The 23,127-nt window shown below is 44.6% G+C and overlaps 1 protein-coding gene across 1 annotated transcript; it reads left to right on the forward strand.

Moving 5' to 3' along the window:
- Window positions 1–3,324: 3,324 nt before the first annotated feature.
- LOC141999843 (uncharacterized) lies at window positions 3,325–18,362 on the forward strand. The gene is made up of 8 exons (XM_074973647.1): window positions 3,325–3,422; window positions 6,016–6,112; window positions 6,849–6,973; window positions 7,696–7,816; window positions 9,727–9,802; window positions 15,455–15,612; window positions 16,795–16,918; window positions 17,960–18,362. The coding sequence occupies exons 1-8, from the start codon at window positions 3,406–3,408 to the stop codon at window positions 18,280–18,282; spliced, it is 1,041 nt and encodes a 346-aa protein (XP_074829748.1). The 5' UTR covers window positions 3,325–3,405; the 3' UTR covers window positions 18,283–18,362.
- The last annotated feature ends 4,765 nt before the right edge of the window (window positions 18,363–23,127 follow it).

Below are 23,127 nucleotides of genomic sequence, written 5' to 3' on the forward strand. Positions count from 1 at the left end.
AGATTAATAGATTCTAAGGCCAGAATGGACCGTTATGATCACTAGTCTGACCTCCTTTATAACACAGACCATAGAACTTCCCCAAAATAGTTCCTAGACCAGATCTTTTAGAAAAACCTCCAATCTTGATTTTAAAACTGTCAGTGATGGAGAATCCACCACTTGAGCCCTGCAAATCTGCTTGTATCCACAGACCATGTTTCTCCCTGCTCCTCGGCGCCCCCTGCCGACCCCCCTCCCCACGGCACAGCACCCCCTGGTGACTCCCCCTGCCCCATGGCACAGTGCCCCTGCTGGCCCCATGCCCCACAGCCAGCTAGGCCCTTCTCCCTGCCCCTCGGCGCCCCCTGCCCACTCCCCTCCCCACGGCACGGCGCCCCCGGTGACTCCCCCTGCCCCGTGGCACAGAGCCCCTGCTGGCCCCGTTTGCAGATTGCATGCGATGCAAATTTTGTATCCACACAGAGCTCTGTCTACTACAACCTTAATAGCAGATAGTGTCCTTTGCATGCTGTTAGTTTGTATTGTTCTCACTGTGATTTTGGTTTGTGCCTATATTTCAGTTCAGAAAGAACTCATTTCCCAGGACTGAACTCAGTGGTAGGGTCACACACGATCCCGCAGACAGAGATGAGCTTCACCAACTTGAATAGAGTTGGAAATGTGAGTGATTTAAATGGGGGAAAGATGAGTGGTTGCAAGGATATCCTTTTTATAGAACTCAGGGCTAACCTTTGAGCTTCTGGTAAGTTGCCAATGGGGCCCTCAGCTGGACACTATTTGGGCACTCTTGTGTTATGGCACAAAGAAAAGAAACATCTCTCAGTGTGGCTGATATTTAGGTATGTCTGTAAATGTCGATTTCACCGCACACAGCGAAAAAATATTTCCATCAGTAATAACTGAAATTTACAGAACATGAAAGAAAGAAAATGCTGCTTGAGAACTTAGTTTGATTTAAGGATATTTATATTGTATATTTTGACATGAGATGTTGACATTTTGTGTTTTAACAGTTATAAATTTATAAATGATCAGGAAAACGGGGTAAACAGTGAGGTGGCAAAAGTTGCAGGTGATACAAAACTATTAAAGATAATTAAGTCCCAGGCAGACTGTGAAGAGCTACAAAAGGATCTCTCGGTGACTGGGCAACAAAATGGCAGATTAAATTCAATGTTGAAAAATGCAAAGTAATGCACATTGGAAAACATAATCCCAACTATACATATACAATGCTGGGGTCTAAATTAGCTGTTACCACTCAAGAAAAAGATTTTGGAGTCACTGTGGATAGTTCTCTGAAAACATCCACTCAATGTGCTGCGGCAGAATGTTGGGAATCATTAAGAAAGGGATAGATAATAAGACACACACTATCATATTGGCTCTATATAAATCCATGGTACGCCCACATCTTGAATACTGCATGCAGATGTGGTCACCCCATCTCAAAAAAGATATATTGGAAAAGATTCAGAAAAGAGCAACAAAAATTATTAAGATTATGGAATGGCTGCCATATGAGGAGAGATTAATAAAACTGGGATTTTTCAGCTTGGAATAGAGACAACTAAGGGGGGATATGATTGAGGTCTATAAAATCATGACTGGAGTGGAGAAAGTAAATAAGGAAGTGTTATTTACTCCTCATAACACAAGGACTAGGGGTCACCAAATGAAATTAATAGACAGCAGGTTTAAAACAAACAAAAGGAAGTCTTTTTTCACACAGCACAGTCAACCTGTGGAACTCTTTGCCTGAGGATGTTGTGAAGGCCAAGACTATAACAGAAAAGAGTTCAAAAAAGAACTAGATAAATTCATGGAGATTAGGTCCATCAATGGCTATTAGCCAGGATGGGCAGAGATTGTGTCCCTGGCCACAGTTTGCCAGAAGCTGGGAATGGGCAACAGGGGATGGATCACTTGATGATTACCTGTTCTGTTCATTCCCTCTGGGGCACCTGGCGTTGGCCACTGTTGGAAGACAGGACGCTGGGCTGGATGGACCTTTGGTCTGACCCAATATGGCCGTTCTTATTTTCTAAAGCCTTAATTTTTTGAATATGAAAGACTGTCATTAAATAATCGTCTAACTCCACCCCCGATTGTCTCAACCCCCCATAATTTCCTCCAACTGTGAACATTTAAAAATCAATAAAAATTGAATTTTTCTTAAAACCCATAATTTTATGCAGCTGTGAAAACTGAAATTGATACAAAATTTAAAAATGCTTAAATACCCATTGATATAATCCATGAAAATTTTTTAAAATAATCAAATTCTGCCAAGTCTACTCTGTTCATTGCTTTGCATCCAATAATGGAAATTGATTCAGTGACTTTTTTGGTGGAGAAGAGAGTTGGTGCAGTCTTTGCAGCTATTCACTTTGAAATTATGCTCTGGGAAATCCAGCTAAGCAAACTCTCTTCCTTTTAAACAGCTCTGAATGTTTCCAGTGTATTGATTCCTGTCCTCATGTGGGAGGTGATGGCTGAGGCAAGGCTTTCAACGGAGGGCTGAGAAAGCTGCTGTAATGTTCCTATCCAAATCTTGTTCTACAGCCCTCAAAAGGGTCTTCCAGCAAAACCAGGGAGACTGTGATTTGCTATTTTTATACGAAAAAACAAGCAGAGCTTTTAGCATGTTTTCTTTTTGAAAAGTTATGACATGTAATCATCAAGGAGAGCAAAAGGCATAAGTACTTTTCCTTTGCAGTTCCCCTTTAATATTGCTATGAGAGTCTTACATTTACTTGATTCCTCTCATTCACATTGCATCTGCCTAGCTGGTTTTTGAGGTTTAATAATAATTAAAACTTTTCATTTGCATAGTGCCTTTCATCCCGAAGGATCCCAAAGCCACTTTGCAGACTTTAGAAGGATCATTCATCTGCTGCAGTCACCTCTTGGATGGAATGCAGCAGCTGGTTTCCTCCAGCAATACTACCCAACAGCTGGAGTTTTTAGGAGGGGAAATGAAGAATAATTTCATTTCTCCATGTGAAATTACAGGGTGAATTTTAAGGCAGCAAAATATAATTATTTACCTTAGTCTTTGACGAGGCCACCAGGATTAACGTTCTGTCTCTTGTGAGAAGAGCCTCAGAATATTTAATGATCACAAGTGATTTGGGCATTTTTTTTATAGTTCTCTCATGTGAAAGAAAATAAGAATGTAATACTTGGCCCCTGCAGTAGTTCAGTGACTGCACAGCACCATTGGCATTGGCTCAGGGAAGAGTACCTCTACAAGTGACTAATCATACCATGTTTATGTCGTAGCTCCAAGTGATGGATCTCAGTCAGGTTGCTGCTCCCAAGCAGGACTACTGTCCAGACAGTGGAAATTTGATTGTTAAATGGGTCCCAAACATACACAGAAAATCTCAGAGGCCTGACATGGAAGCAGTAACAGAGTAAGTACCATAGTGATAAATACAATATACACTGGGAGAGTCCATCTCCTAAGAGTGACTAGCTGAAGGTCACATAGTTGCCCCTATTTTCCATATAACGGAACACATGGCAGTCACCCTTACCCAGAGGTGTGGCCTGCAGAGGCGCCACATCCCTGTGTACAATGCGCTCAGCTTGGCTCAAGATGAACCATATAGTCTTTGATGGTCATACCTCTATTAAATCTGGGATAAGTATTGTAGAAGTTCAGAAGCTGCACTTGGAGCATCCAGGCCAGAGATGAGCAAAATGTGTCATTTGCATCAGAGTCACATGGATAGCAGGTTTCGGTAATAATCCAACACCAGTAGTGTTGTAGCTCACAAACCTTGGCAGCAGCCTGAAAATCTGGCTGCAGCCTCAGCTGTGAGACTGTGAAACTAATGGTATTTATAGGTTTCAGAGTAGTAGCCGTGTTTGTCTGTGTTCGCAAAAAGAAAAGGAGGACTTGTGGCACCTTAGAGACTAACCAATTTATTTGAGCATAAGCTTTTGTGAGCTACAGCTCACTTCATCAGATGCATTCAGTTTTGCATCCGATGAAGTGAGCTGTAGCTCACAAAAGCTTATGCTCAAATAAATTGGTTAGTCTCTAAGGTGCCACAAGTACTCCTTTTCTTAATGGTATTTATGTGAACTGTGAAGGAAATGGGACAGAATTGTGTTAAAAATGAGTTTGAGTCCTACTAATGGCAAATGAGACCCAATTTCAGAAGTTTGAGAAGCTGGGAAGAGCCTGCTAGGCATATGCTGTATGTGAGTGCCACCCTCTGGCTTTTGCACTGTACTCCATCCATCTCGAGAAGTAAGTCTACGTGAGTCTCACTCATGCTTTTAGCCTCAATCACTTTTCCTCAGTTTCAGGCCATTCTCTCTCTTTAGCACAGAGGGGTAGAATCTAACACACAAGGGCTGAGTTTTCATAGCTGCCTAAGGGATTTGGATGCCCATTTCCCATTAAATTTAATGAGGACTGGGCATCTAAAGCTTTAGGTGGCCTGGAAAATCTCAGCCAAGCTTTCTAGTCAAGAGCCCAGGCCACATTCCAATATCAGTTACTGATGTCAGTTATTAGAGTCTGGCCCCCAGTCTTCGGGAGCTACTTTACAGTCATTTCTGTTGGATTAATAAGCATGTTCATAGTACTTTTGTGTTCATCATAAGATGTCAGTGATTTAAGAACAGACCCCCATTTGGGTGAGATTCCTGGGCTGGTACAGTGACTTATACACAGACAAAATAGCCATCAGGGTGCATGCATGAGAGGGATGTGTAATTTGCATATTTGTGCAACTAATCACTAGAGTAGATATGGCCTGAAATTCCCAGGGTGAAATTCACTTGTCGTGCAGAGGGGAGACGGCAGGCAGACGTGTCTCATGTGCGGTGCTGCACTACCTGAATGCCTCTGAGGCCTGCATGCCAGCTCTGTCCAGGCTGGCACAGAAGGCAGTATTGAGTGGGGGCAGGGACACCGGATTCATGAATACACCCATCTAGTGTCCCTAATGTCTAGCAGCCACTTGGACAATCTGTGGACTGGAATGGCTGTGCAGGAGCTGCCCACCCAGCCACTCATGCCTGTTGGACTGTGAAGGTGGTAGCCAGACTCCCAATGTAGTTGTTTCTTTGGTTCTCTAATTGTTGTCAGCCCAGCCCAACCCAACCCTAGTTTCTCCAGTACTACTTAGCCACCAGCCGTCCTTACCCCCTCTCCCCCTGCCCCGGTATACTCTCCACAGGCTGGAGCTCCTTCGTATGTTGGGGAACTGAGTTGGGTCTTTAACTCCAGGGAATCTGGCTTGGACACCTTGCCTGGTCTCTCCTCTTTTTCTTAAGACTCTCATTTGGCTGGAATTTGACTTCTGGTCAGTGGGCAGGTGTAGTTGAATACCACAAAATTAGCCCTTGTCTGTGCTATTTTAGGGAGTGTAAGAGTCTGGAATTCAAACCCAGACACCCCTCCTTTGTAGCACAAAATGTCACCACTAGGTCTCTTATGTTCAGGCCTGATGCCAGTTAACCCTTTCAGACATATTTGTTGCTAGTTTTATTCTGTTGTCTCTCACTTTGGGACTGGGGAGAGAGGAAAACTTTCATTTCACTGTTGCAGCCATGAGAATCTTTGAATTCCCCCTTCTTTTGGGTCCCTATCCTTTAGGCTCTGCTTTTGGCTCCCAACCTTCTGGCCAAGGACAGCTGCATCAGACTTCCCTTAACACTGTTCTCTTCCCAGCTGACACCCTAGCTGACACCCTTTGAGACAGGAGGCATTATTCTCCTGACCCCACATCCTGACTGTTAAGAGCTCCATCTGTAGCAGTCCCGCCTCTAGCAGCATGGGACTGCTACAGGAAGAGAACTGGGAATCCAATACAGGAATCCTATAAAGGCACTGGTGAGCATTAGGGACTTTGGCTACTCTAATGTTGGTCTGGATCTAGCTTTATTACCTCTCAGGTCAGCTGGGAGTTGAAGTGTCTGGTAAAGGGTTATGACATGACTATTTTACTTCTGTAATTAATTGGATTCCTTGTGTTTTTATTTGTTTAGACTAAAGCCTTTAAGAAGAGTATGTGTTAAAAACCTTGCTTCTGAAAATCTCTTTTCCCTCAAAGAACTGCAAAGCAAAGGAAGAGATCTTGACATTGTGAGCTTCTTGGAGGTTTGCTGGTGGACTAGCCATGTGCCCAGCCAAGTGCTATACTGCAGGGATGACAAACAGACCACTGTAAAATGGGCAAATGCTTGTGCCTTCTGGGAGTGAGGAGGGCTAAGGACTTTGCTTTCAGGCATCGCACACACACGCCTCTGGGGATAGAATTCCCAGCTCACGGATGGATAGAGAGTTGTGGAGGCAGGGCGCTCGCTCAGCCCCAGTAAGAGAGGTATTGCTGCATGTTGCTCCATAGCAAATGACCGAGCCGCAGCACTGCCGCATTGCAAAGATGTCCCGTCCTGCTGGGATGAAGACACGAACAGGGGTAGGGCTAAAGGCAGGATAGTGGGGGGTGTAGGAAATCCCCACTAATCCCCGTGCCTCATCAGCTCTCCTTACTGCACACAATGGTATTTAACAAGTAGCTTGCCTTTTTAAAAACACGCATTCAGCAATAGTTCCCTTTGGGAAGGCATTGTCTTCACTTAGTGGGACTTTCGTCATATTTCTGGTGGGATCACATGTGCATTATACCATCCTCTTACCTGATGGGGGTAAATGCCTCTTCTATTGGTTTAGGATCAAAGGCTCATCCTCCTGGCTTCTCTCACTGGGAAACATTTCTCCTGGAGAGAGGTCAGGAAGGGGTTTTAGACATGCCAGGAGAAAGGGCACGGGATGTTTTCCTCCTGGGTCTGTATTTCACTGTAACTATTCTGCCCCCCAGAAGAGAAAGAAGTCCAAGAAGGTCCCTTCAGGAGGCCAACCCTATCAGCTGCTTACAAACAGAAGCCAGAAAATTAAGTTGGTGACCAAAAAAATAAAATCAGTCCCAAACCACAGAGGTGACAGGTAAGTCTTTTGAATTAGACCACAAAGCCAGCCCCCACACTCTAGCCCAGTGCGCTGCCATACAGGCTGGCTTAGCTTCTGTCTCTTTCAGGCCACTGCTGTTGGGCCAGCCCAGATGCAGGCATTGCAGAGGTGACGCTGCTCTGGGGGCGGATCCACACTCCTGCACTAGCAGCTTCTACTGTTCCCTTTGGGGTCAGAAGCAGAGTTCCAGCACTCGGTTTCGGTTCTCTGTGCACTGGGGGAGTTTACATGTGAAAATGCAAAAGGAGATTTACAGTGGCTTCCACTTGCATGGCATCCTGGAGGGCAGGAAGACTGCAGGCTCAGGCTGGTTAAAGGGGGAACAATAGCAGCTTTTCAAGCTGGTTTCTCTGCCCCAGCTCCAAGATCTTTGTTTTCTCTTGGGTATGGCCAGCTCAGAGGAGGCCCAGCTAAAGAAGGGAAAGGACACGTTAAGACGGTATATGCAATAGCAGAGGAGACCTCAAAGCTGCATAGGAAGGGTTGGTCAATCCCCCACCTCCTCAAATAGACATTTCTTTTATATGAGTCAGTGGCTTTAATTTAGTACTAATATATTTCCAGCTTTAGCAACTTCAGCTACAAACTTTCCCCTCTGAAATGATGCAATATTGACCCTTTTGCTTTGTCTTTAGTTCTGCAGCCAAAGAAGGGAAACCAAAGGATAGTCCAATAAAAAATAGGTATTCTTCCCCCAGACACCTGCAGACTGCTACAATAGTAGAGCTGCAAGATCAGGGTGCCCTGCAGCTGGGGAACCGGAGAGTGGATGTGCCTGATGCTACAGAGAAGCACACATGTCCTTTGCTTGTGCAGAAGGTACCCAGTTTATACAAACTAGCCAATGCAATGAGAGCCTGACTGGCCCTAAGGCCAGTGTAGAACAGAAAGCTACAGTAGCTGGTTTTCAGGCTGAGCCCGTCTTTGCTAGCAAAATGAAAGACAAGACATGTCTCTGGAATGCCCACTCCATCTCTAAAAGGCCTCTGCCATTCATGTCACTCTCCAGCTCCTGGCTTGTCTGACATGGCCTTCTCTTACAGAGGCCTCTGCTTCTCCACCACTCCCTGCCTTGGGTCAGACTGCTGGGATGCTGGGCTTCTCCTCTCCTGGTCTTCCTGCTTCCAACCTTTCCCACTCCCCCCTTCCCACTCTTTCTCCTCTTGAACAGCCCTGCATCTGACTCTCCCTCCACGCTGGTGTCATCTACTCACCGTCCTCAGCACCCACCTGCTCCTCGTCAGCCTGCCTCTTGGATTTCCACTCCTGGCTCTCCTCACCGTCTCCCACACTCACTTATCCTCGGTGACTTCAATTTCTATGCTGATGACCCAGCCGGCCACTTAGTTGCACATTTCCTCACCTCTGCATTTGACCGCAGCCCTGGTTCATCTCTCCCACTCACCAAAAGGGCTGCTCACTTGACCTGGTCTTCAGCAAACACTGCTCTCTCTGCTGTGGTGTTTCCCCTCTCTGACCATCACCTGGTATCGCTCAGCATCGCCAGTTAGTTTCCTTTTCCCCCCGCCCATCCTTTTCCCCATGCCCGTGTCACTTGGCCTTTCAGTGACTGTCTCTGTGTTCCTACAGCGTCTAGTACCGTAGGGTCCTGGTCCATGACTAGGGTGCCTGGGTACTATAGTAATGACTATTTATTTATTTATTTAAAAGTGTTTCCTCCAGTATCTCAGTGTCTAAAAGTTCTTTACATGGGGGCAAAGCTGGACAGCTGGGGCATTGGCAGTTGGATAAGGAGCCTTCCCGTGGTCTCACTGACTCTTCAGCCTGGTTAGCTAAAGGGCAATGATGATACTATTAATTTTATATTGATAATGTACAGACCATATGCTGTAAAGAGCTACAGCTCTGGGGAGGCACTACTGGGTGTTGAAATGGAAGAAAGGACAATTGGATTTTGAGACATAAGGCCGTTCCCAACAGCCCACTTTTGAAATCCAGCGTAACTGCCCATGGAAGAGGCCAGGGGGTTCCCTCTCTGTCGATGATCAGGTCCCATCTGGGCACTGCAGGGAGTTGAATCACGGCTGTGATGTCACCCATTAGCTCATCACGGCATGGCTTGGATAATGAGTGTCCCCAGCTGTACTCTAATGGGAAAGGCTTCCCCAAGCCACCTGGTATTTATAGCTGTAGAACCCTTCGCAGCTTCCCCAGCATTTAGTGCCTAAGGGCTTGTCTACACTGAAAACACTGCAGTCGTACCACGGCAGCACTTCAGGGACAACACGGACTGCACCAACTGGTGGGGTTCTCCCATCGGTGCAGGTACTCCACCTCCCTGAGAGGCGGTCGGTAGGTCTGGGGCAGTGTGGTTGGATTTGTCACATGCCTGAGCTGCATAGTTATAACAGCCTAATTTCCTAGTATAGACCAGGCCTTACAGCTTTCTTCCCAGCGTCCCTTTACTACAGCGTGCAGCTGCCCTGCTGGAGAGAGGCTGATATTGCCCCAAGCAATTTCAACAACCGTCAGAGCTTTAAAGCTACAAGCCTCCCTCCTCACTTTGACTTCTTTGCACACTAACACACACACTTCCTATTCAAATAATAATGAGACAATAAACACTCCTGGCTGTGAAGACTGAAAGGGGCAGATGTGGGATGGGGAAGAGCATGTGTTGGGTAGGAGGCGTGAATAAACTGATTATTTATTTAAAATGCTGATTGAAGCTACCAGGTTAAACTGTGATATTTGGGCTGTTTCTTTAGATTCCAGTCGTGAGTTTGAAAGAACAAGGCCTGGAAAGAATCAGCAACAGTCCTTATCTGAGGAAAGCATTTGAAGGTGAAACTGGACTGGATGTTAAAACTAAAGCTTGCCTTTAAACCCTTCCAGGGTGCATTTTCCTACTGTAACGGGGTTCATTCACCATTGGTGGGGCCTCCTCCTTGCAGCTCTGGAATTAGTTCTCCACCAGTCTGATGCTTCCTTTGGTCAGTTCCTTGCCCTGTGGTCTCCCTATTTCTCTAGGACTCAGGATGCCCCTTCTTCATGACTCAGCCCTCTGGCCAGGTCACTATAGTTCTGCCCTTCTGGGGTATGAAAGACCCACTGGATCAGTGACCTGCTTGCCATTCCAGTCAGCCTTCTGGTCCCAGGTCAGGCCCTGGGCTGCTTTCCCAGCAGTTGGTAAGGGAACCTGGGCTGGCCCACTTCTCTGGGTTCCAGTCCAGGAACTCTGTATCTGGCAACTATAGCTCCCAGATCCTGTTCCTATTTCCCTTTCAAGGGCAGATTCACCAGTACACAGCAACCAGAGTGCATTGGCAATCAAATTGGGTTTACAGGTGCCTTGTAACACCAATGCAGTGCACAGCCATTCAAATCTTCACCCTGCTAGAAATATCACATGAAAGAGTGGTCTTTGGATTTCTTATTTAGTGTTTGTCACACTGTCTGGAGTAGCTTGCAACGGTGAGTGCCAATCTTAGGTCAGATTTAACCCTAAAATCACATCACATCAGGTTTCTCCCAGTCCCAAGAGACCTGTCACTTACCCCAGATCAATTGGTACTCCAGATCTTACACCAAAGACAACACTGGCAGCCACTTCTATAGAAACTAATTAAACTAACTATAGGTTTGTTGGGTAAGAAAAAAGACTAAGTTATTGAGAGGTTAAAGCAGGTAAAATATAATAAACAGGTGAATCACAGTTTGTAACTTCAAATAGGGGCAGTGGTATAATAAACTGCCAGTTTCCCAAAAGTCTTTCAGGGCTACCCAGATCTCTGTCTTCTCATTCAGTTATTCCTTCCTGTTAGAATCCAAACAGTCCAGAGATACATGCTCTTCCTTTGAGTTGGTTCTTATAGCTTCTTCTCCAGAAAACAACCTGATCAGTGTTTTTACTCGCACAATGGCCACTTGCTTTGCAATTAGCATTTCCAGTAGTTACAGTCCTTCATTAGCATTTCACAAGATTTCTTTAGTGAGTGATTTAGTTACAGGGTTATACACAAATGCAAATGTTTGTAATAGCAAACAAACAATCGGGTATTTCACTAGTTTTCATGAATTGAACATCTGAGTACATTCTCATACTAGCACACCCTTTAATCTAATTACAGGGATTTACATAATGTAAATGTAATTTCAGGGGTATATGCAATGTAAATGTAATGTAATAGCAGACATCCAGTTTCAGGTACGTGAATACAATCCCATTAACATCACTTTTGATCTCTATTAATGTACGAACGAATTAGTTTGAGTATATACTAATTAGGGCTGTCAAGCAATTAAAAAAAATAATCAAGTGATTAAAACATTTGTGATTAATCGCACTGTTAGACAATGATAGAATACCATTTATTTAAATATTTTTGGATGTTTTCTACATTTTAAAATATATTGATTTCAATTACAACATAGAACACAAAGTGAACAGTGCTCACTTTATATTTATTTTTGATTACTAATATTTGTGCTGTAAAAACCAAAAGAAATAGTATTTTTCAATTCACCTCATTCAAGTACAGTAGTGCAATCTCTTTATCATGAAAGTTGAACTTACAAATGTAGAATTAGGTACAAAAAGTAACTGCATTCAAAAATAAAACAATGTAAAGCTTTAGAGCCTGCAAGTCCATTCAGTCCTACTTGTTCAGCCAGTCACTCAGACAAACAAGTTTGTTTACATTTTCAGGAGATAATGCTGCCCTATTCTTGTTTACAATGTCACCTGAAAGTGAGAACAGACATTGGCATGGCACTGTTATAGCTGGCGTTCTAAGATATTTACCTGCTAGATGCGCTAAAGATTCATATGTCCCTTCATGCTTCAGCCACCATTCCAGAGGACATGCGTCCATGCTGATGATGGGTTCTGCTTGATAACAATCTAAAGCAGTGCAAATTGATGCATGTTCAGTTTCATCATCTGAGTCAGATGCCCCCAGCAGAAGGTTGATTTTCTTTTTTGGTGGTTCGGGTTCTGTAGTTTCCGCATTGGAGTGTTGCTCTTTTTAGACTTCTGAAAGTGTGCTCCACACCTTATCCCTCAGATTTTGGAAGGCACTTCAGATTCTTAAACCTTGGGTCAGGTGCTGTTGCTATCTTTAGAAATATCACATTGGTACCTTCTTTGCATTTTGTCAAATCTGCAGTGAAATCTGCACGAACAACATGTGCTGGGTCATCATCTTACACTGCTGTAACATGAAATATATGGCAGAATGTGGGTAAAACAGAACAGGAGACATACTATTCTCCCACAAGGAGTTCAGTCAAAATTTAATTAACACATTTTTTTAACAAGCATCATGAGCATGGAAGCATGTCCTCTGGAATGGTGGCTGAAGCATGAAGGGGCATACGAATGTTTAGCATATCTGGTACGTAAATACCTTGCAATGCCGACTACAAAAGTGCTATGCAAATGCCCGTTCTCACTTTCAGGTGATGTTGTAAATAAGAAGCGGGCAGCATTATCTCCTGCAAATTGTAACCAAACTTGTTTTTCTCAGCGATTGGCTGAATAAGAAGTAGGACTGAGTAGACTTGTAGGTTCCAAAGTTTTACATTGTTTTGTTTGTGAGTGCAGTTATGTAAAAAAAAAATAAAAAAAAAAAATCTACATTTGTAAGTTGCACTTTCAAAATAAAGACATTGCATTATGGTACTTGTATGAGGTAAAATTGAAAAATATGATCTCTTTTGTTTATCATTTTACAGTGCAAATATTTGTAGTAAAAATAATATAAAGTGCGCACTGTACAGTTTGTATTCTGTGATGAAATTTAAATCAGTATTTTTGAAAATGTAGAAAAACATCAAAAATATTTAATAAATGTGAATTGGTATTCTGTTGTTTAACAGTGTGATTAAAACTGCGATTAATCACAATTAATTTTTTGAATTAATCGCGTGAGTTAACTGCAATTAATCGCCACCCCTAATACTAATACACTTAACTCTTTGATGTTCACCCCCGAGCGAATTGACCTGTGACTCTGGCCTGAGCTAGTCTGCCAGCGTCAGTGTGTTCATGTATGAAAGCGTTAATAAACTTAAAAAAAAGACAGGTTTCAGAGTAGCAGCCGTGTTAGTCTGTATCCGCAAAAAGAAAAGAAGGTGTACTTGTGGCACCTTAGAGACTAACAAATTTATTTGAGCATGAGCTTTCGTGAGCTAAAGTTCACTTCATCGGATGCATTCAGTGGAAAATACACTGGGGAGATTTATATACACAGAGAACATGAAACAATGGGTGTTACCATACACACTGTAACAAGAATGATCGGGTAAGGTGAACTATTACCAGCAGGAGAGTGGGGGGGGGGAAACCTTTGTAGTGATAATCAAGGTGGGCCATTTCCAGCAGTTGACAAGAACGTCTGAGGAACAGCTGGGGGGGGCATGGCGAAATAGTTTTACTTTGTGTAATGACCCACCTGAAGGACGACCCTCACTCTCACAGGTCTTGGTAGACAGGCCAGTCCTTGCTTACAGACAGCCCCCCAACCTGAAGCAAATACTCACCAGCAACCACACACCACACAACAGAACTACTAAACCCAGGAACCTATCCTTGCAACAAAGCCCATTGCCAGCTGTGTCCACATATCTATTCAGGGGACACAACCATAGGGCCTAATCGCATCAGCCACACTATCAGAGGCTCGTTCACCTGCACATCTACCAATGTGATATATGCCATCATGTGCCAGCGATGCCCCTCTGCCATGTACATTGGCCAACTGGACAGTCTCTACGTAAAAGAATAAATGGACACAAATCAGACGTCAAGAATTATAACATTCAAAAACCAGTTGGAGAACACTTCAATCTCTTTGGTCACTCGATTACAGACCTAAAAGTTGCAATTCTTCAACAAAAAAACTTCAAAAACAGACTCCAATGAGAGACTGCTGAATTGGAATTAATTTGCAAACTGGATACAATTAACTGAGGCTTGAATAAAGACTGGGAGTGGATGGGTCATTACAAAAAGTAAAACTATATCCCCTTGTTTACTCTTCCTCCCCCCCCCCCCCCCCCGCCGTTCCTCAGATGTTTTTGTCAACTGCTGGAAATGGCCCACCTTGATTATCACTACAAAAGGTTCCCCCACTCCAACTCTCCCCCGCTCCCCCCCCGCTCTCCTGCTGGTAATAGCTCACCTTACCTGATCACTCTCGTTACAGTGTGTATGGTAACACCCATTGTTTCATGTTCTCTGTGTATATAAATCTCCTCACTGTATTTTCCACTGAATGCATCCAATGAAGTGAGCTGTAGCTCACGAAAGCTTGTGCCCAAATAAATTTGTTAGTCTCTAAGGTGCCACAAGTACTCCTTTTTTTAAAAAAAAGAAAGTTCCAAAACACATAATTATGTTAAAAGTGAGTTAAGGTTGAGAGTACTTTATCAGTAATTTAAGGGTGAAAAACAATACACAAATGCTATAATTATCCCAAAACCAAGAGTAACAAATCCAGCAATTTCAGAGTTATGGTTACACTTAAACATGTTAAGAGCTACAAATGCATTTAAGACACCCAAGTAACATGAATTCTGTCCTGTAGAGACACCATGATGGGGCAAAATGAAAATAATCTAACAAGTCTTTAAAATTCAGTGTCCCCTCATGCAGGATTAGAGACACTAAGATGCTTTCCTCATAATGGTATGGTAATTGTCTGGTGTCACTACAAGGTAGAGTTCAGATTGGGTGCCTTAACTGTATTTCCAGATCTTAATATGTGTGGATTTTTTCAACGTAATCTTAACTCTCTCTATTTCCTTGGTTTATTATGTGTGTTTGGGGATAATCACAGCAACAATTTGCCCTTAAATGACTGATATTTATTCTCAGTCTTAACTCAGTTTTACCATAGATTTTTGTCTGGGCTCTTATGTCCTACAGCGATGGATGCTATAGAAACCCTTGAGAGATGCGTATACATTTTAGGGCTCAACCATGGCTGACAGACACCGCTCTGAGTAAGTGGTGTGGATCTGCATACCAGGAGCACCAGGAGGACTGTCCCTTCCAGGACACAGGCTGCTATGCCCTTTCCAGGGGTGCAGAACATACTTGCATGTTTGTCCAGCCAGCACTGCTGCTGGGTGGTGTGGGGGGAGTAACAGAACCATGGCTGCACCTCCTGTCCATCCCCTTCATACTGGCTAGCGTACAGAGGGGTAGCAGGAGGGAGAAGTGCTTGTGCTTGGGGAGCATGGAGATTGCCATGGTGCTTGGCTGCTATACAGGGGTGCAAGTGCTCTTGTGCTCTCCAGATGCATCTGCCGCAGGGCAGTGCCAGGGCATCTTCTAGCCCTTAACTCACAGGTCACCTTTAAGACTGTACTGTATTCAGGCCTGTACACTTGTCTCTTTCTCTCCAGTTTTTCCAGGCTGAGCTCTGACAGGCCTGATGTTCAGATGGCTCTGTAGGACGGTTAAGTTGTCTTCTCTGCACCCCACTGTAGGCTCCTTCGGTGTGAAGAGCCACGAGACCAAACTAGAACAGCAACCGGGCTATGCTGAAGCAGGGCTAATTGTACTCACCACCCAGTCGCTGGAGTCCTGCACGCTAGAGGGCACAGAGGAAGCCTCTGCCAACAAAAAACAACTGTCACAAAAACCAGTAAGTCTGAGTAAAGCAATGTCTAGCAACAGGCCAGAAAGACTAGGCTTCCCTGCCAGGAAAGGGACCCTGACACTATGCTTAACAACAGTCATCACCTCAGCCCCGCATCGGATGTGTCACAGATCCCTGCCTGTGTGCCTATCCTCTGCCAAGCAGCAGCAACTGCAAGAAAAGAACCAACAGTTCAAACCATCAACAAAATCTCCCTTCCTGCTGTCTGGACTGGAGTCTTCTGAGCATGTTCACTATCTGCTCTCTTTGAGGTCCCTCCTTAGGTTACATCCTCTCTGCTGGGATAAATGGCAGGATTTCAAGGGTTAACTGACAAGCAAAGCCTCTTGTTTATCCCTTGCAATAGACACCAGTGCAGGGGCAGCATGTTTTTTTTTTCCATTAACCAGCACAGAAGAGTTCTTCTCCAAGGGCCAATTGTATGACAGAGCCCAGACAACAGCTCTGTGGCTCCAGCATTCATCAGTACTCAGTCACAGACTTGAGGAGTATCACTGAGAAGGTCCAAAACCAGGCATGTGGATAGTCCATGCTCTCTGTGGCCTGTTAATCACATCATGCTGCACAAAGCAAGCTCCTGGCAGTGGGTGACCAAGGAGGTTTCATTTGTCTCTGTCTTGATCACTTGCATGCTCAGTAATTACATTATTGTAGAGTTGCAAATGTTGGCATTATTCTAGCATCAGACTCCACCCGGTCACTTGTATTGATTGTGAAAGGGTCAGCACAGTGACTTTGCTGAGGGAGACCTGGGTTTTAGATCAGCCTTGACAGTCTCCAGAACACAAGTTTCCCTCAGCCTTGACACTCTCCTCCCAGTAAAGAACTTACATGCAAAAGCCTTCTTGATCTTAAAGAGTAGGATTAGTTTAAGCTACCCTAGGCGAGCTGGCTAGCTATAGGGATGCTCTGTGTGCAGCGACAAAAGGAAAATGAAGAATGTTATGGGGGGAAATGAAAATGGATTCTCCTTTTGATTGACATGATCTTCTGGCATCCTGCTTCACTGAGCCAAGAGCCTATTACCATATGCCCTGGCCGCTGTTGAGTGAGTGAGGAGCAGAAGTGTGCTCAGCTGCTGAAACAAAATAATGTGCAACTCTAGAGAATCTCCCCTTTTATTTGATATCCTCCTAACCCATCTGAATTGTCTGTGAACCTTTTTAGTCTGAAGAGCAGGAATCCCAGGAAGAGGAAGGCCCCAGGAAGCAACACATGGGACTTGGGAAAAGAAGGTCTTCGGGGATGTATGTGCTGTACAATAGCAGCACGGCAAGCCTGGTCCTTGAGGGTGAGTGATGAAAACATCTTCACTGTACTGTAATGACAGTGCATTAGACATTTCTTTGCAGTGTTGTTATGCATTAACCATGTCAGAATAGTGCGTGTGGGTGTGGGAGGGAAGGCACTTAAATACATGTGCAGGGTACTGTCCCATTACTGATTAGCTGCATTCCAATTGGCTTTGTGAGAAGAGTGTTGTAGTTAGGATCGTAAGAGTTGCCACAGCATCTCAGACTGTTAGGCCACCTAGTCTGGTATCTGCCTGTGGAAATGGCCATGCTGGATGCACCAGAGGGAAGTGAAGCCGTGTATTTCTATACAGTCAGAACACAGCTTATGCATCAAAGCACATTTGTTCTTAATACACACGAAATTCTTACGAATAACCAATTATTTGCAAACTCACTCCAGAGAATGCAGAGAAACCCCTATTTAAGAGACCACTCAGAGGGCTGAAAAAAGGGGACACCGAAGGGAGGTTTCTCTCTGAATGAAGGTGGTTAAGGCTTGCTCTTTAAAATCTGAGTTGAATATCATAGGAGATTACTCCGTTTTTACCTATCTGATACCCAGCATTATCCTGTTGGTTATCACAATGTTCAAAATAGAAACATGTCATTTCAAAAATAAATGACTTGAAATACAAATATTTAAACAGATTTTTAATGTCTAAAAGGTCATCTGTAGCTGGTGGGCACCAGACACAGGTAACAATGTAACATTTATTCTATTGAGTGGCCATTGGGAGTGTAAGAGACAGCAGCAGAGAGACATGGAATTGGAGTTGGGAGACGTCACCATAGGATAATAGACTGTTCTATCACATGGGGCCAAACCCACCAGTCCTGACTCAAGCAAAACACCTGTTGAATTCAATGAGCGTTTTGCCTGAAGAAGGGACTGCGAGATTTGTCCCATGGTGTTTTGTTTTGGCATTCATCCCTCAGAGATGTGTTCCTGGGTCCTGTTTGTCAGAGCCCAGAGGAAAAAGACAAAATACAGAGCAATACTAGAGGTGGTATGTTCTCATCTCTCGTTCTCTGCTCAGGTGTTGAAGACAATGGGTACCTGCTGCCAAGGCGAGGAGCACAGCATGAAATGTCCTGCAAGCGCCTAGCAAGCAGGAAGGAAGCAGCACAGGCACTGGGCTATCTTCAGGGAGGGAGCAGCCCGCTGCAGCCAAGCCCAGCTGCTCTAACACCAGACAATGATAAACATGAAGATGACTCTTACCCTCCTCCCCCTCCCCCTCCCCCTTCTCCTTTCCCATTGAGGGACAATGACAAGCCTTCCCCAGATGTAGAATCCCCTCTCTTCAGAGAGGACAGCGCTCTAAGGGCATCCAGTGAACAAGGCCACCGTCTTGATTAACCCTTCATTAGATAATTGCAGTGGGAACTTGACCCTATAATGTGTGGTGATTGTAAGTGAATGTGCAGGTTAAGGCACAGTTTGATTGAGTTCAGGCACTCTCCTTGGGTGCCTGCTCTTGCCATAGACAGCTGCATCAAGAGACCAAGAAGGAGGGTGAGTGAGGTAACCTGCCTGCTCCAGGGACCTTTGAATGTACAGGACAGCTTGAATGCTCTGTGCTTTGTAATTAAAACCACAGCTTTCCATCCTCCTCCCTGGGTGTCTATCTATCCTGGCTAGTCTCTCCAGAAGAGGGGCCAATTTGTGGGAGGGAAAAGGAGTTCCCCCCACCCAGCTCTGCATTGCTGCACTTCCCTGCAGCTCCTGTAACCTTATACATATATGTTCCCAATGAAATAGTTAAACGAAAGAATAAAACCAAACTGAATTCTTTACAGTTCCAGCCTCCAGGGTGGTTCCAGATCATCTAATTTAGTGGATGACTGTCAATAACACGATGAGTGATACAATTAAAAAGTTTAGTTAATAGGAAATAGTTAAGCAAACAGGTATTATGCTATAACCTACACTGAACTGATACTTAGTATAACATGAAATGATATATTTAGGGGTGATCAGTCCCTAAATGAGAAGTGTGGGTATAAAACGTTCTCTAACAGTACCTTGACGGTGCATGGCTGCATGTAATCTAAAGTTAGCCTGCTACCCTTTTTATAATCAATTATAATTATGCCCCCTAATTAACATTAAACCCATCTGTTACCGTATCTATATTTCCACAACCATAATTAAATATTTTCTACTTTCTCATTGGCTATTCAACATTAAACATTCTCCTAGTTAACATTTACATAAATGCCATGTCAATAACTATCAATACAGATAAAATATTCATGCTTTGGAAAATGCTATCTAAAACATTTGTAAAAACTAATTAGGACAAAAGCATGTTTACAACATCGATCTGTCCTGACTTATCTTCAACTTGCCTCTGAATTGTCACTTTACTCATATTTTTTCAGACCTCATGTGACTATTCTTAGGAAATAGATTTTGGGCCTATTTACATTTCAACCCTTTTCTACATAAACATAAGTAAACCCTACCTCTATGGGCCACTCTCCTTATGGCATTTCTGCCCCTGCCAGCCAAGGGCCCAGGTGTAGTTCCGTCAGGTGGCAGGGAGCACCAAGCCAGTAACCTAGTCTTTGTAGATGACTTTGCGGTCAGTATTTATCCTTCAGGGGTGTAAAGGCTCAGAGTTTGTTAATGTTTCTGTATAGTAAAGATCTCTCCTGAGCTCTTCTCCTAGACCAGCCCCACTGCCCTGGCATAGTGGATGGCATCAACGCTGCCTCTCACTAGAATGCCCAATTTGGCACCAAGCAGCTAGCAGATGCTGAAGGTTAAAGCTCAGCTTCCTGTATATACAAGGCCTGGGGTCTCTGCAGTGAGAGACAGACGCTTTGGGGAAAAGAACCTGCTCTGAACACTTTAGGCTCTTGTGACTCCGGAGCAACTAACGCTGGCCAGAGCCTGGCAATACTTCCCCAATGTGGAGAGCCATAGTCCAGATTCAGCAACCAAAACAGATCCAGTTCCTGTTTCAACAAATTAGCACCAGAAACCACCCAGGAAGATCTGCTTGTCTGTCTGTTGGAGAAGTGCTGCTTTCATGGTTCATCAGAATTGGCCTTGCTAAGTTAAGAAGGTCACTTCCACTGTCTAGGTGAGCCACCACTGAGGTTCAGCTGCTTTCCATCAGCCCTAGATAAGATGAAGAGGGAGGGATTCCCTCCCCACTCCTGAGACTTGTCTAAAATATGGTCAGGAGTCAGCGGGGATTCGTCTGGTCCCCTGGGAACATTGGCTGGCTTCCTGCTGAGTGGCTTATAAAATAATCTTGCAAGCCTTGTGATGGTTTGACCCAGACTGTCCCCTGCATGGCTGTGCAAAGTGGGGAGGATGCCCTTTGGCTGGCTACAGCTGCAGTCCTTGGATCGTTAGTCAACCCAAAGAGAACATGGAGGAGGCAAGGCCATGGAGATGAGTGCCTCAGTCAGTGTGCTCCCGTGGCAAGCAAAGGGGCTCCTCTATCAGGTACCAGAAAACCCTGAGCTGGAGTCCTTTTGGCCTGTGGTTCCTAGGCAGGCCTTGACTTAAACCCCAGTGTTTGTTGTGAATTGGGGCGAGTGAGGTTCCAGTTTCACCAGAATGTCCTGCGAGGTGGCCATAGCTTTAGAATGAAGAGCTGCCCCTTTTACTCTTCTCTCCTGCCCAGTGCGGATTGCCCCTTCTGTGACCCCTGTTCTGTTCTCCTACACTCGCCTCTGCTCTCAGGTGCAACACTGCCAGCCCCAAGCATCAAAACTCACGAGTCAGATCCCCCAAAACAATAAGAAGAAATGCTGGGTTCTTTGCTTTGCCTTTGGGGGTTTGAATTTCTAGATTGCACTTGGGTCACGTTTTGAAGCTTTTCTCTGCAAATCATGAGGGCTGGAACCTTTTGGTTTTTTTGGCGATGAAAGCTGAAATTCTTACCTAGTCACAGGCCTCCAGATGCTGGGGCTTTGAGAAAACTACAGAAGAGCAAGAGCTTTGTGATAAAATGATGAGAGTTAGTAACATTGTAGCAGTGTACGAAATCTGCAAAAATCGTGCAAGATGGAGAGGCTGCAGGAGGAAATTAACCGGGCATTGGGGCAAAAGCAAAGGGAAAGGGCTACTTTAAGGTCCTTCTATGGTGCTCCAGAAGCAAGAGGCCTGAGAAGCTTGGCCAAGAGTTTCTACTCGAAAAATGGCCCTGGCACTTTTTCTTGAGAGGAAACTTCAAAATGTAACCGCCAGGGAGGTTCATCATTGAGATTCTGTCTCCCTGTTCCCCCAGACACCTTGTCTGGCTAGGCTTTTGCCCAATGCTTCCCCAGCAACTGGCATCCAGATTTCGTAATGCAATTCCATACTTCAGGTAGCCAGCAGTGGCAGGGTGCCAGTGAGCCAATCTGGCAACACCTGGGTGAGACAGAGGGAGAGCACCTAGCAGAATTCATCTCTGACTTTTTGGGGGGAAATTAAGGAAAGTCCCAGCCCAAAAATGTTGTTACACTGGAGAGAAGGTTGAAAAAACTCCAGGGAAAAATCCTTGAAATAAGGCAATCTGAGGCTGTTAGAAAGGTGATCTGATCTATCACCTCCAAAGAAAGGGAAGTGCCTAGAGGATGTAAAAGGAAGTTTAGTTTGACAGTTTTCTGTTCAGTAAGAACTCACTTATCAATAGACACAGCTGGGAAACCTTTATGTCTTATTGCTTTATAGATGTAGTTGTGAAATCCTCACTTCTGTATTGTTTTGTCATTATAGGTTCCACTTTGCTATTGTTTATTTGCCTGGTCTCTGTCTGGTTCTGCGATTGTTTCTGTCTGCTGTATAATTAATTTTACTGGGTGTAAAATATAATTGGTTAAATAATCATGTTACAATATGTTAGGATTGGTTAGTTAAATTTCAGGAAAATGATTGGTTAAGGTATAGCTAAGCAGAACTCAAGTTTTACTATATAAGCTGCAATCAATCAGGAAGTGGGGGGCAGGGGAAGAATGGGAACAGGGAATGGGGGTGGGGAAATTGGAATCATGTTTTGCTAAGGGGGGGAATGGGAACAGGGGCACAGGTAAGGCTCTGTGGTGTCAGAGCTGGGAAGGGGGACACTAAGGAAGGAATCTGGAATCATGCTTGCTGGAATGACAGGTTTCAGAGTAACAGCCGTGTTAGTCTGTATTCGCAAAAAGAAAAGGAGTACTTGTGGCACCTTAGAGACTAACCAATTTATTTGAGCATGAGCTTTCGTGAGCTACAGCTCACTTCATCGGATGCATACTGTGTTTCCACAGTATTCATCCGATGAAGTGAGCTGTAGCTCACGAAAGCTCATGCTCAAATAAATTGGTTAGTCTCTAAGGTGCCACAAGTACTCCTTTTCTGCTTGCTGGAAGTTCACCCCAATAAATATCGAATTGTTTGCACCTTTGGACTTTGGGTATTGTTGCTCTCTGTTCAAGCAAGAAGGACCAGGGAAGTAAGTGGGTGAAGGAATAAGCCCCCTAACATCTTGGTGCCGTGACTTGGATACATCACATCGGATAGGTGAGTGGCAGCCTGTAAGTCCCCCTCCCCAGCAGTCTGCAAAGCTGCTTGGATGAGGTTTAGCGAACTCTCGTGATGGTAGTTGCGGGTTCTGGCAAGCCAGGGTAAAGGATTTTTTTGGATAAATGGATAAGGAAGAACCAGGGCCCATACCAGGTGCAGGGGTCAACCTGGGATGAGATTAAAAAGGAAATGGAGGAAGTGTTAAGGGACGCAGAGGGATGGGGGGTGGCTGAGGAACCCACCCTCCTTGGTATATAGGTAGTGGAAGAAGGTGCATGCCCACGGGGACTGGATGCCTTCCAGGGAAAGGAGGCACTTCAGTCCCCTTGTGAGAGGTTTGAAGTGAGGGCAGCATTATGGGAAGCTGCCAGTAATCTTTCAAGTTTGGTGTTGCTTCAGCAAGGGCTGCTGAAGGCTTGTAAATTAGTTAGGGGTGGTTAGAGATGATTTGGCACAACAGGGTTTAAAGTCAAAAGCAGAGTTAACAGACGACCTTTAGAGACTGGAGCTGGGACTTGGTCCTGGGGGAGTGGAGGAAAAATAAAAGGTTTCAAAGTGCAAAATGGCAGGGTTTGGAGGAGCAGGTAACAACCCCCACTCTTCTCCCAGAGCCAGAATAAGAACCTAGGGCTAAGGGTTCCCAACCGTTTCAACCCAGGGAGCCTACTCTTGGCTCAGAGCTATGTCCTTTTCCTC

This window comes from Natator depressus, chromosome 16 (assembly GCF_965152275.1).
Source record: "Natator depressus isolate rNatDep1 chromosome 16, rNatDep2.hap1, whole genome shotgun sequence".
Taxonomy (NCBI): domain Eukaryota; kingdom Metazoa; phylum Chordata; order Testudines; family Cheloniidae; genus Natator; species Natator depressus.

Excerpts from the sequence above, each read along its gene's own strand:
- LOC141999843 (XM_074973647.1), top strand. Across the intron at positions 6,113-6,848 it reads AAGGAAGAGATCTTGACATT|AAGAGAAAGAAGTCCAAGAA; the intron begins GTGAGCTTCTTG and ends TCTGCCCCCCAG. Across the intron at positions 9,803-15,454 it reads TCTGAGGAAAGCATTTGAAG|GCTCCTTCGGTGTGAAGAGC; the intron begins GTGAAACTGGAC and ends ACCCCACTGTAG.